General features: G+C 46.2%; 1 protein-coding gene across 9 annotated transcripts in view; it reads right to left on the bottom strand.

The window, feature by feature from the left end:
* The window catches only part of LTBP1 (latent transforming growth factor beta binding protein 1), a 460290-nt gene extending 451235 nt beyond the window's left edge, over window positions 1–9055 (bottom strand). For all 9 annotated transcript variants that reach the window (XM_086327488.1, XM_086327485.1, XM_086327484.1 and 6 more), the window contains exons 1-2: window positions 5580–9055; window positions 4439–4509 (exon numbers count right to left, since the gene is read on the bottom strand). In XM_086327488.1, coding sequence (XP_086183614.1) covers window positions 4439–4509; window positions 5580–6046 — 538 coding nt within the window. In that variant the 5' untranslated portion in view covers window positions 6047–9055. The remainder of the gene's footprint in view (window positions 1–4438; window positions 4510–5579) is intronic.
* Window positions 9056–13057: the final 4002 nt, after the last annotated feature.

Below are 13057 nucleotides of genomic sequence, written 5' to 3' on the forward strand. Positions count from 1 at the left end.
GGATTTCAACTCCTAGAGACCCATACACAAAGAGTGTTTGCAAGAGCAGCATTAATATGCGATGGGGCATCTCTACATGGAGGCTGGGTGGCGAAGCCCTCAGAGCTGCCCTTGTGGACACCCACAACCAGTCTCTGCCCGTGTGGGTCTGCGGCTGCTCGTTTCACATCTCTCTGATTGGCAATTTCAGATTCGCTAAATCTTCAGTGTGCAGAAGCATTTGTCCGTGGCCCATTTAAATTAAGCCTCAATCAGCTAAAATCAATCCAGTCTGCCTCGAAGGGACACCTCGTTTTCTCACAAGATTAAGCAAACTGAACAACAGAAACATATCCCATCTCCTATGCAGAAACATTTTTTTGCATCAACTGGAAAACAGCCTCTACAAATTTAAATTCTTCAATTAAATCCTTTCAATTATCCTGAAAATAGAATTGACAATTAGCATCCTCGGCGTTAATGTGCACATTCAAATTGCATACACACGGTATGAGGACTCCTACCTTTTTATTTGAAGTATAGTTATTTTACAGCAGTGTGTTAATTATATGATGACTACTATCTTAACAGGAAAATTGATGTTGATGTGCCATTGCCTTTGGTATTTGTAAGTGTAACAAACCATACCCAAGTGTAACTGTTCAGTCTCAGCATAATAAGGAAGTGAGAGGGGAAAGAGACCACAGACCGATTTCTTTTGTAGCCTAAATTTCACTAGTATTTACCAAAGTGGTTGTAGTCACAAAAACCGGTATCAGAATTTTTTCCATTCAAATGATGAATGCCTTAGGGAGTATTTTCCATCTGAACAGCAAGCTTTACACCGAGAGAACTAGAGATACACAAATAATCAAATATTTAGTTCCTTTTAAAGTTCTTTTTAAAATAAATCATTCTGCGCTACAGAACAATCCAATTTACTTTATTTCTTTTTTCTCAGTAATCAAAGCCAGGCAGTATGGAAGTGACTGGCTTTTTCATCTCTTCCTTTTTTTTTAATTCATCTATATTGAAGTATAATTAATAAAAATTGTATATATTTAAGGTGTATGACGATGTTTTGATATATGCACACACTATAAAATAAACATCACAACCAAGCTAATGAACATAACCCTCACCACACAGGTGACATTTTTTGTGTGTGGTGGGAACACTGAGGAAATTACAAGTTTATAATACACTATTGTTAACTACAGTCACACTGCTATACATTAGATCTTCAGAATTTATTCATCTTAAGGGACTAAAACTGTGCACTCCTTGACCACAGTATCTCTGTATTTCCCCCTCCCCCAACCCTAAACTACTTTAAAAATGTACTATAAAAAGGGATCCACATGTACATTCTTTGAAAAGAAGTTGACGACAATAGGAAACATACATATGGAAGGGGCTTCCCTGATGGCGCAGTGGGTAAAGAATTCGCTTGCAATCCAGGAGACACAGGAGCCATGGGTCAAGAAGATCCCCTGGAGGAGGGCATGGCAACCCACTCCTATATTCTTGCCTGGAGAATCCCGTGGACCGAGAAGCCTGGTAGGCTACTGTCCAAAGAGTCACAAAGAGTCAGATACGACTGAAGCAACTTGGCACACACGCACACACGTTCATATGGAAAAAAAGAAAACTGAATAATGGATAAATGAGACAAGGTTTACTTGGCTTGATTCAATAATAAACTCTAACAATCCTTCTGGTTTCATCGAGGCTTTCAAACCTATAATTCTCTTTCACCTTCATACGAGCAACAATCCTGCAAAATATTCAACTTTTTTTTTCCTTTGGCCTCACTGCCTGTGAGATTTTAGTTTCCTGACCAGGGATCAAACCTCAGCCTCTGCAGGGAAAGCATGGCGTCTTAACCACTGGACCACCTGGGAAGTCCCAATAGTCAAGTCTTTAGCAGTCATTTCACAATAGGAAAATATAAGGGTCACAGAGGTCAAATGAATTCCCCAAGGCCACACAGCTAGTGAAGGCTTGAGGATTTAAACTCAAGTTTCCTGAATCCAAGGCCAAGGGTCTTTCCCAGTGTCACACTGTTCAGCCACGGACGCAAGTTTCACTGCATCAATGGTAACCCTGGTTTTCCCATGTGAAGGCAAAAGGCTCCCTCGTCTCTGGCTCTGCCAGACAAACACAAGGCCCCCACTGAAACTTACCATTGAGCAGATATAGTACTTTGGAATGAGCACTGACCTAACACAGCATCATTTTTAAAAACACAATTATTCTTGAAAGGAGTTGTGATTTAAGCTTCCAGCCTTGGGGCCTGAATTAATTTGTCAGATTGGGCAGTACTGGAAGGCTAATGTTGCACTGATTACTTAAATCCTGGTGCTGTCCAAGCGCTACCTTCTAGCAGCTGGAAGGATAACTTGAACCAAAAGTCGCAAGCATTGTAATAGGTATTATGAGACTAAACCATGGTGTAACATCCTCTGGAATGCTGCGGATGGTAACTATTCAACCCTAACTCTTCTGACTGGTCGGAGAAGGCAATGGCAACCCACTCCAGTACTCTTGCCTAGAAAATTCCATGGACGGAGGGGCCTTGTAGGCTGCAGTCCATGGGGTCACTAAGAGTCAGACACGACTGAGCGACTTCACTTTCACTTTTCACTTTCATGCATTGGAGAAGAAAATGGCAACCCACTCCAGTATTCTTGCCTGGAGAATCCCAGGGACGGGGGAGCCTGGTGGGCTGCCGTCTATGGGGTTGCACAGAGTCCGACACGACTGAAGTGGCTTAGCAGCAGCAGCAGCTTCTGACTGGTAGCCTTTTGCAGCCTTATCTTTTTCTGGGTCATCAGAGGGCAACTCTGGCTAAACCTAGGCACAACTCATGCCCTTGCCCCATCACCTGGAGAAGCAGGAAGCATAAAGTGATTCCTCAATACAAGGATACTCTCCTTCCAGAGCATCTTTGGATCACCAAATCCCCAGACAACCTAAGAATGGGGTATTACTATTATCTTTTCAGAGAGGGCACTCAGTTGAATAGCTTACCAAGGAAACTTCTTTGACAGTCTTAACATATTCTAACAGGCATCAAGGAGCACTCACCCATGACCTATAAAAGAATGCTCTCTATTTTCACTCCTTACCAGCAGTACCCCACTTTACACAGCAGCAGTGCTGTCATGGATGGGCTGTCTCCATGTAACAGGCAAACCATATCATATCAGGTTTTGAGCCGGAGTTACTGAAGGGAGGAGAGGATGTGTAATTTGACCCAAGCAATTGTAAACTCAGGAAAATACTGGTGCACTATTGTCAAGTGTAATCTAAGAAGAAGTGAAGGGTTATGAGTTAATCTAAAATGCCTACAACCCTATTTCTGATCTAGCCGTTTGAGTTCCATAATGAGGAGGCTGATTAGTGAGTTCATGTCTGCCACTACTCCTTGATCACAGCCAAACCATAACCCGTCTGGACATCGCTCTTTCCAAAACTAAAGTCACTATGCCAGAATCCTATTTCTTTCAGGGACTGAAGGCACCTTTCAACAAGCAAGTTCACCAGAATAACTGTAATAGAAAAAAAATTTTTAATTTATTCACCAGTATTTTGAAATCCAAACCATATACAAGACAAATTGCTTAATTTGATTTATGACACTGAATACTAGTAAGCAACTAAAATTTTGGACGATTCTAATCCACATGTTTATGGTTCAAGCTCTGTGCAGAGAACACCTAAGAATGCTTAACTTTTTCTGAATGGAAATAAGATTTCTTTATTTCCAATTAGCACCAAGACAGAATCAACTTGTCAAGAGGATTCTCGAACTATATTGAAACTTCCACAATGCAGAGGGGAAATAGTTTCTGATGTTCTCAAATCTATATGCATCATTAATACATTTCAAAACACTGCTAAGCATGTGTATTAGTTTGAGAAGCCCTGCAGGAAAACCCACCTGTCAGTTCTGATAAACAGTAGAGTGGTTACCTCCTGGGAACCGACCTCGAGGATGGCAGATTCTGATTGCCATTGTCAGAAAGCTTTAACACTACTGATTCCAGAGCAGGGCCTCCTACTTACCATTCCCTTCCTGCCATCAACGTAAAGAATGTTTTTCATTGGTCGATATCCACGTTTAAGTTAATTGTACCGGTTCTGCCATACTGCACATCTCCAATGAGAATTTTCTTCCTAGCCCCCCATGGGTGTAACAGAGGTTGAATGCAGGGGAATCTTGGATGCAAGGCACAGCTGTATCCAATGAACTGGTATTGATACTGTCATTACTTTGGCCCAGCCCTTCCTAGGTGGTGACGAGGCTGCAGGTAACTGGGTGGACTGCACTGCAGGTATCAACTTCCTCAGGGCAGCATTAGCCTCTTCAGATGCCCTCTATGTGATCCCCACCCCCATGTGGACTGACCCACGTGGCTTACTGTGCAGGGTAGCTAGGAATATGTACACTTACGTTTGGTGCACCTCTGGGAGCCAGGGGCCTTACTCCAGCCATGACAGCACTGCCCACCACAGACATTGACCCTGAAACAAAGCAAGACCCCTGAGTCCAGCAGTAGCAACACTCTTGCAGAGAACCCAAGCCTCCATTGGACTCCTGCAAGCCCAGCCTCCTGCTTCCACCTTCCTCTAGCTTCCAGAGAGTCCTAACAGGTACCCAGGAAGCCCAACCCAAAGCTGCCCAGGTAGAAGGGGAAGGACAGGAGATCAGAGCGGGATGGGAGAATCAAATCCTGCACAGCCTGGAACTAGACGGGAGAACAAGGTCCAAACTAACGGTTTTCTTACAAAAGTAAAGTAAAGCCAATTGTATTTTGTATATTATCTGTGACCACATTTTAAATTGAATCTGAGTTTCAGAGAGAGGCGTCCAAAGAGAGGTGAGATCACAAGGCCTGGAACCACCCTTGAAGGAAAAAAAAAAAAAAAAAGCAAAACAAGTTTCCCTCCACACCCTCAACCTATGATTAATGGGGAGGGGGGCAGGGAGGATGTTTAGGAAAGCCCAATAACAGAAACCATTGAACTGAAATTCTTGTCAATGCTAAGACATCCCCGTCCCGGGAAAGCAGACCCCACAGGTGCAGGGAAGCCAAGCCCACAATTACTAGGATGCTGAAAATTCTAGGTTACAGAACAGAGGCTGGATCTTTATAGGCAGCCCTCCTCCAAACTTTTTTTTTTTTTTTTTTCCCACTAGCTCAAAAAAAAAAAAAAATTAAACTAAGTTGCAAAGGGAAGTTTAATTGATGATGGGGGATTAAGCTGTAGTGACTTCATGTTTACGCCCATCTTCTAGGAGTAGTTTGGTTCGCGCACAGTAGGTTACGCCCCAGGCAGAAATGCCTTTTGTGTTTACCCGCAGCTCAGTAACAATGTGATCGGAGTTTTTATGCTCCATGTTCCCCTGCTTCCCCGCACTCCGCTCTTCCTGCCGCACTCCCGGGAAGGAAGGCAGAGGCGGGCGGGGAGGAGACAGCAGACTCACGGCGGACGATACCCCCGGTCACCGCGGGGCTCCGAGGGGCCAGACCCCGCGTGTCCCCGCGCGGTCAGCGCGCGCGAGCAAGGAGGGAGGGGGCGTGTGGGCTTACCCCTGCAGCTGCTGCTTCTGGTGAACCTGCAGCCTCGAGCCCCCGCCGCTCTGGGTCTCCTGCGGCACCTTGGAGCGCATCGCTTGCCTGCCCTGTTTGGCGAACGGGGCGGCCGCCGGGTGACCGCCGGGCTTGGGGTGGAGCGGCCCGCCGGGGCCCCCGGGACGCGCCGGCTCCGGCGGTGGCGGTGGCGGCCGGAGCCCCTGCAGGGCCGCGCCGCCGGGCGGGCTGGTGCGCCGAGTCCGCTCCGAGGGGGCCCCGGCGCCGGCCGAGCTGCGGCTGTACCTGGCGTTGAGCGCGACGTTGAAGGTCCGCGGGCGCGGGGGCCCGCCCAGGGGCAAGGCGCCCGCCGCCAGGCCGGGGCCCGGGCGCACCACGTACGTGATCCTCCGCACCCGGCCGTGCGCCGATGAGGCCAGCAGCCCTGCCCACAGCAGGAGCCCCCACCTGAGCCAGGCCCCCGCCATCGCGGGCCCCAGCCGGCGCCCCTGGCCCCCGCCCCCGGCCGTGCCGCTTGCTCGGTGCGGCCGCTCACGCGCGCTCAGGATCCCCCGGAGGACGGCCGGGAGCCCGGGAAAGGCGGGGAGGAGGAAAACTCGGTTGCAAGAGAGGAAGTTCCGCGGGCGGCTGAGCAGCCCCAGACCCCAGCCGAAAGCGGCGGGGAGGAGGGGGCGGGGTGGGGGTGGGGAGCGCGGGGTCGGGAGGGGAGGGGCGCGGGCCGCGCAAGGTGAGGGTCGGCTCGCCCAGCCGCGGGCTCAGGGGGTGCCCTCCCGGGACCCGGCGAGAGTGGGCGAGGGCGGTGTGAGCGCGCGGGACGCTCAGCGGCAGCCCCGGCTGCAAAGTCTTTAAAAAGTTTCTCTCGCCGTGGAACCGAGTGTCAGATCTGAACAGCCAATCTGGCAGACGTGACGTCAGGCAGTAAATCCTAATTGGGGAAAGCGTGAGATGAGCCCGAAAACGCGCCGCCACCCTCCACATCCACAGAGATTGTGCCTGTGGGTCGGCAAAGGCAGAGGATCCCGTCTCCCGTGGAAAGGACAAAGGACACGGCAAAGTCACTGGCTGGTCCTTTCCTTCTAGAAGCCCCAAAAAACTCACTTCATACTGTCTGCACGACATCTCCAGTCATTTTCTGACGTGGTTTGCTCGGGTACTTGCTGCGGGTATTGGATTAAAATACCAGATCGGGCCCCCGAAAGGACTGCTCGGGGTGCGCTGAATGTCCATTGCAAAGTGCTTAGATGGTTCCTTAGGTTTGTAAACTCCGCGGGTCTGTAGCTTCTGGTACCCTACTCCTCGCTTGGCATGTACCAGGGTGGGCACCAGGGGGCGCCTGTATAGACGGGGAAAACTGCAACAGGAATCAATCCGGGAAGCAGCTCTACCCTCGGTGAAAAGGCCTTTATGATGGGAGCACACGGCTTAGAATCCATAATAATGCCAAGCCGTTATTAGTATCTTTTTAAAGTCAGATCAATGGAATGGGGAGGGAGGTGGGAGGGGGGTTCAGGATGGGGAACACATGTACACCCATGGCTGATTCATGTCAATGTATGGCAAAAACCACTACAATATTGTAAAGCAATTAGCTTCCAATTAAAATAAATAAATTTATTAAAAAGAAATAATATCCAAAAAAAAAAAAGATGAGTTCCCTGGGCCCCTATTGAAAAAGAAAGGATCACTCACTGGAGATAAACCAAAATCACGTTAAGGGAGATGCAGAATGTCCCAGGGGACAGAGGATCTGGGGTCAGGGTGCTTTTGGGGGAAAACCATGAAATAATAACATATTTACTTCTAGCATTTGAATTTAAAACAGTTTCTCCAGCACAATTCATGCTTTAATTACATGAATGCAATAGAAAATCTCATTGGTTCGTGGACAGTTGGTAGCAGGTGACAATGGTTTAAAAAGAATAAAGGGAAAAGAAAGTTGAAACTTCATCCCTTAATCTATTTTTTCTGTAGACTGGGGAAAGACCTCCGATATTTGATTTGGCAGGAGAGAGCTTCAGTCCATCTGCCTGAGCCCCAGTTTCATGTGAGAACACCCTCTGAGAGCCACAGTCACAGAATCAACAGCATCTGGCTGGAGGGAGAGACCTCAGTTCAGTCCTAACACTGCTGCTAAGTAGCCAAAAGACCACAGGCAGCTCACCTCTCCTCTCCGCACCTCAGCTTGCTCCTCTACAACACAGAGAAGTTGGATTCAAACTTCCTTCCAGCCCTAAGAGTCTGTGGCTCTAAGAACATCCGGGGTCCCTGTGGACAAGATGAGTGAGGTCACTCGAGGTCAGTCTCTGAGTCAGGCCAAAGGGAACCAGCTGAGAGTATTGAGGAAGGAGGATGGGTGAAGAAACTGTCTCCAGCCTGGGATCCTGGAGAAAGGACACGGCACAGGCTAATAAATATCTCCCAAGTGCTACTCTGGAGGCAAGCAGAGAGGCTGACCCTTTGCAGACACAACATATCAGAAGCACAGCCTTTCTATTCTGGAAAAGCTTCCTATCCTATTCAAGAGAAAAAATGTAAATAAAACCTTTTTAAAAAGATAAAGAACTCAGTGAAGCAACAGTTTGAAACAATCACAGAACCCTCACAAGGCAGGATTTGCTTTGTGAGAGGCAATACAACAGTGGGTTTCCCTGGTGGCTCAGATGGTAAAGAATCTGCCTACAATGCAGGAGACCCAGGTTTGATTCCTGGGTCAGGAAGATCCCCTGGAGAAAGAAATGGCAACCCACTCCAGTATTCTTGCCTAGAGAATCCCATGGACAGAGGAGCCTGGCAGGCTACAGTCCACGGGGTCGCAAGAGTCAGACACGACTTAGCAACTAAATCACCACCAGTGTCACAGTACAACCCATAATTTGTTGTCATCTCACGGAGAATCTGCAACATGTACGGAAAACGTTTTCTACCTGCAATTCAAACCAGTTTATAGAGATTTTATAATCTCTATAATCTCTCAGGTAGGCAGCAGTTGAAATGGATGAGGGAGGGGATGTCTAGAGCACCAGCTCCATTCTGAAGAGTCTAGACTGCAAAGAATGCATGTCAGACAGGTGAAAGCTCAGGAAATAGTGATGGGCAGCATCACCAAAGGACCAGACTTTAGTCTGTGGTGGTGGGTGAGCTGTTCTTGTGACTCACTCCAGGACCCAGATGGACAGCACACATCAAAGCCCATTTTGGTCAATGAGAGGCAGCTGCCTGCAGAGGGCAGAGCCTGGACATGGAACCGGAGGGCTGGGCTCGAGCGGCCTGGCTGTTTCACTTTCCACAGGAACTTGAGCAAGCCATTTCACCTACGAGCCTGTTTCCAGAGGGCCTGGGGGTCCACCCAAGGTCCTCACATTTGACGAGAACAAGGGTGTTAACCATGCTCTGTGATTCTGCAGAAAAATGTTTAAAAAGCAATCTTCCTTTCTCTTGATCCACAGAGGTGAGTATTTCACCCCAATCTTCAGTCTGATTACAACCTGCCTTATGACATATTTGGATACATCACAATTAGATCTTCTCTGAAACATAAGCACAGGAAGAATCTCTAATGTAAATGTTAATCTCATCCATAAATGATCCATATACATTTGTATACATGTGTGTTTACTTATATACAACCATTAATGTGGTAATATGGTGGCGCAATGATAAAGAATCTGCCTTTCAATGCAGGATACACAAGAGATGTGGATTCGATCCGAGTCAGGAAGATCCCCTGGAGAAGGAAATGGTAACTCACTCTAGTATTCTTGCCTAGGCAATCCCATGGACAGAGGAGCCTAGTGGGCTACAGTCCATGGAGTCGCATAGAGTTGGCCACCACTGAGCATACATGCATGCATACACAGAAGCAAGCAATCTAGTCAAGAAACTCTAGCAAAGTCTCAGTTTTTCCACATCAGTCTCTTGCTATCTACATAACTAGCAAGATAACCCTTGAAAAATGTGTTGTGCAGCCTATGTACTATCGTATGAGATGGTCACTCATCTAAAACACTGGACTCACTGTTACTCTGAAAGTGAAAGCCCAGTTTCTGTCAGGCTGGGGGACCAGCCTTTGCCAAGTCTAGACCCTGTTTAATGCCAAGCCCCCTAGGTTTTAAGGTTCATTTATATTGGCAGTACACAACTTCCTGGTTGAAAAAACAAGTCTTTAAAGATCTCATAAAACTTCTTGGACTTCAGATGGTTTTTACAAAACAATACTCAGATGAGCTAAGTGTAAATGAATCAGAAAAGAGGATTATGTTTCGCATAAAAACTCATGGGTTTGAGGATTAGGGGAAGAAAAGAAGGCTGGCAAATGCCAAACTTTTAAAGCACTTTGAAACCATTAGTCAAATTCAAAAATGCAGCCAGTTTCCCTCATCCTTACGTTTTATGAGTTTTGTAATTGAAATCTTTTCCTATATTTAAGGTCAGCTACAAATCAACTGAACGGCTGCCTATGATCAGAACTTCTTCCACTCATGTTTTCCTCCAGCCAAGGATTTCATGGGACCTCTCTTAGTTCTCTTCTAATTTCATCAAGAAATTCTTAGAAAGAGAAGGGAGAAGGGAAAGAGATAAACAAGAATTCGGTGAATTGTAGGTAAAAGAAAGAGAAAAGGAGAGTGAAAGCAAGAGAGAGAGATTGAGGAATGGAAAAGAAAGGGAAAACAAGAGAGGAAGTGTGAAGACAAAAAGAGAGGGGATGCAGTGGAAGGAGGGAAAAGAAGAGATGGGTGGAAGGAAGGGAAGAAGAGGGCAGATTGGGCAAAATGAAGGAGAAATCAATGAATGAGAAGTGGGGGAAAACAGGCAGGAGGAGGGGGAAAGGAAAAAGGAACTATCGGGTGAGAAGCATTATACCCAGCATCTGTGAGCTAATCTTCTTAGGTTGCTCACAGGATCCTGCCATTTCTGAACCTCGGCCGGTTCTGACCTGAACATCAGCTTGTCCAGGTTTGGGCAAGATTTAAGCCTGTGCCCTTAGAAGGTGCTAGAATGGAGGCTGGCTGGCTGCCACACACCACATGCAAAGCGGGAGGCACAGGAAGTCTCGTGTTCTCTCACACAAGCCGGAGGCCAAAGACCACAGCTGCAGCTGCAGATACCTGCAAGGAGATGCTTCATTTACTCTCATGGTCCTCTCCCTCATTCTTCCAACCATTGCATCAAAAAAAAAAGCAGAGGTGAAGGAGATTAGAAATGTGGGACTTCCTCCATGTTTAACTCAGCATCCATGAAAAATCACACAGCTTTTCCGACGAGGAATTAAAGCAGAGACTCATCCACTGAACGTATCCATGTTTCTCCCGAGATGTGTCAGCAAGTTGGAGACGGGGCCCATTTGCAGAGAAGAATGAGGTGCTCCTGGGACTAAGCAACAAGTGGAACCAAAGTTTACCCCAGGCTTTCCCTCCCTTTAATGCTTCAGGTTTGAAATCTAAGCATCCTTAGTTGTCAACAAACATTTAGGGCCCTAAACCTTACAGACCTCAGATAGCCTACATAACAATTACAGCAAAATCAAAACAAACTTCCATTTCAGGTGAAGAAGTTTAAATAAAGCCTGGTTGGACTGCAACCCAAAGTTGCCCCTAGGCCAGCGAGTGTCTTTGTGCTGACCCTGAGTGCTCAGCCATAGCAAGATACACCCCATTCACGTGGAGTCTAATGAGGTATAATTACGTGTAAGGTGAGTATTGAATAAAGGACTGTGGGAAATGAGACCCATAAAAGGAAAAGGGTAAAGGGTATCGGTTACCACTCTACAAATTTTGAAGAGCCAATCCACAAAAGGAAAATTCACTAAAAGTAAATTTTGGGTACACTAAATTTCCCTTTCTGATTGTTTTGGTCCTTTCTTACTTACCTTGAGTATAATCAAGGGTAAGTATCACACAATGGTGGCTGCCAAAGGCAATGAAATGCCTGTCTACAGGGAACCAAAATCTGTTCATTAATTTACTCTCATTGAGGTTTTTCATACCCATTTATTCAAATTTTTGGACATTAAATATGAAACCATGTAATAATTAAGTAGTTATCAATACAATTTTATTTACACTTTTCATTCACTTCCAAACTTCACTGGGTCAATCAGCTGGACAACATTCAAGAGGGCACATAGGAAATGTGTTCTTACTCTCAAAGAGTTTGCGTCTTGGAAAATAATTGGATGCACACTGAACTGACATGCACCTCACCTCTATGAAACACTTGCCTTTTGATCACAACATAGCCCCCAAGAAATTACATTTCACTTCGATATCTCAATTATATCTCTTTGGCCTTCCATTAGTCCATGAAAGTTTACTTAAATTCCCTGCTTAAATCTAACTTCAAAGATGCCCAGACACCTGCAAGGTTGGTTTAGTGCCAGGTAGGCGAGCAGAGTAACATTCTCTCCCCTCAAATACAGCTTTGTTAGAAATCATGACCCAATTTTAAGAGGAACCTCCTGTTTCGTGTCAATTTCTATGCTTCCCAGGTTGTAGAGCTGCTGTAATTGCTTCTTTATGTAAATTTCAGAACACTAGTCGTTCTCTTGTCTATATTAGGATTTTCACCCAATGGCATAAGTGCATGATGATGCTTGAGTTTAATGTGCGTGTGTATGTTCTAAGTTGCTTAAGTTTGTCCCACTCTTTGCAACCCTACGTACTGCGGCCTGCCAGGCTCCTCTGTCCATGGGATTCTCCAGGCAAGAATACTGGAGTGAGTTGCCATGCCCTTCTCCAGGGGATCTGCCTGATCCAGGGATCAAATCTGTGTCTCTTACGTCTCCTGCATTGGCAAATGGGTTCTTTACCACTAGTACTACCTGGGAAGCCCTGCCTGAGTTTAATACTTGATCCTAATTATTTTTCTTCCAAAATATTCTCTCTGCCACCCAACAAATTGATTAAAATATCATACAGTGAATAAAGCAGCCTAGACAAAAAGAAGAAAACAAGGGAAGTTATTGTACCATTTCTACAGATCAATTCCTAGCCAGCCTGTCTGGTCTTCTAAGACCCAGGACCCTTTAAAGATTGCCTCCTTCTCCTTTTTTCAACCTCATCTTGGGTTACTCCCCCAAATGAACCTCTGGTCCAACTACGTTTATCTACCCATTTTTCTTCTTTCTCTTTGAAAGAAAAAAAAAAGGCAGCTAGCCACTAGTCTGCAAAGAAAGGATATCCACATTCCTGCCTCTAACCACCCCTCACATCATTTTCCTGACAGCCTGTCATCTCTTCAGCTCATCCTCCTCCTCCTTCAAAATAGAATTCAAGATCCTTTAGTTCCATGAAGGTCATTGAACCATCCTAAAGCGCCAAGGGGTCACAAAGACTCGGACATGACTTAGCGACTAAACAACAACAGAACTTTAGTTTACCCTCACTTCCTCTTAGAGCATTTATCATCCATCTCAGGCATTAAGCACAGAACACATGCTTTGCGGGAGACATAGAGCACCTTTTGAAGCCAAAGCCTTTTTT

Source organism: Bos grunniens, chromosome 11 (assembly GCF_055505025.1).
Source record: "Bos grunniens cultivar Pamir isolate PY7600 chromosome 11, Bosgru_T2T1.0, whole genome shotgun sequence".
NCBI classification, from domain to species: Eukaryota; Metazoa; Chordata; class Mammalia; order Artiodactyla; family Bovidae; genus Bos; species Bos grunniens.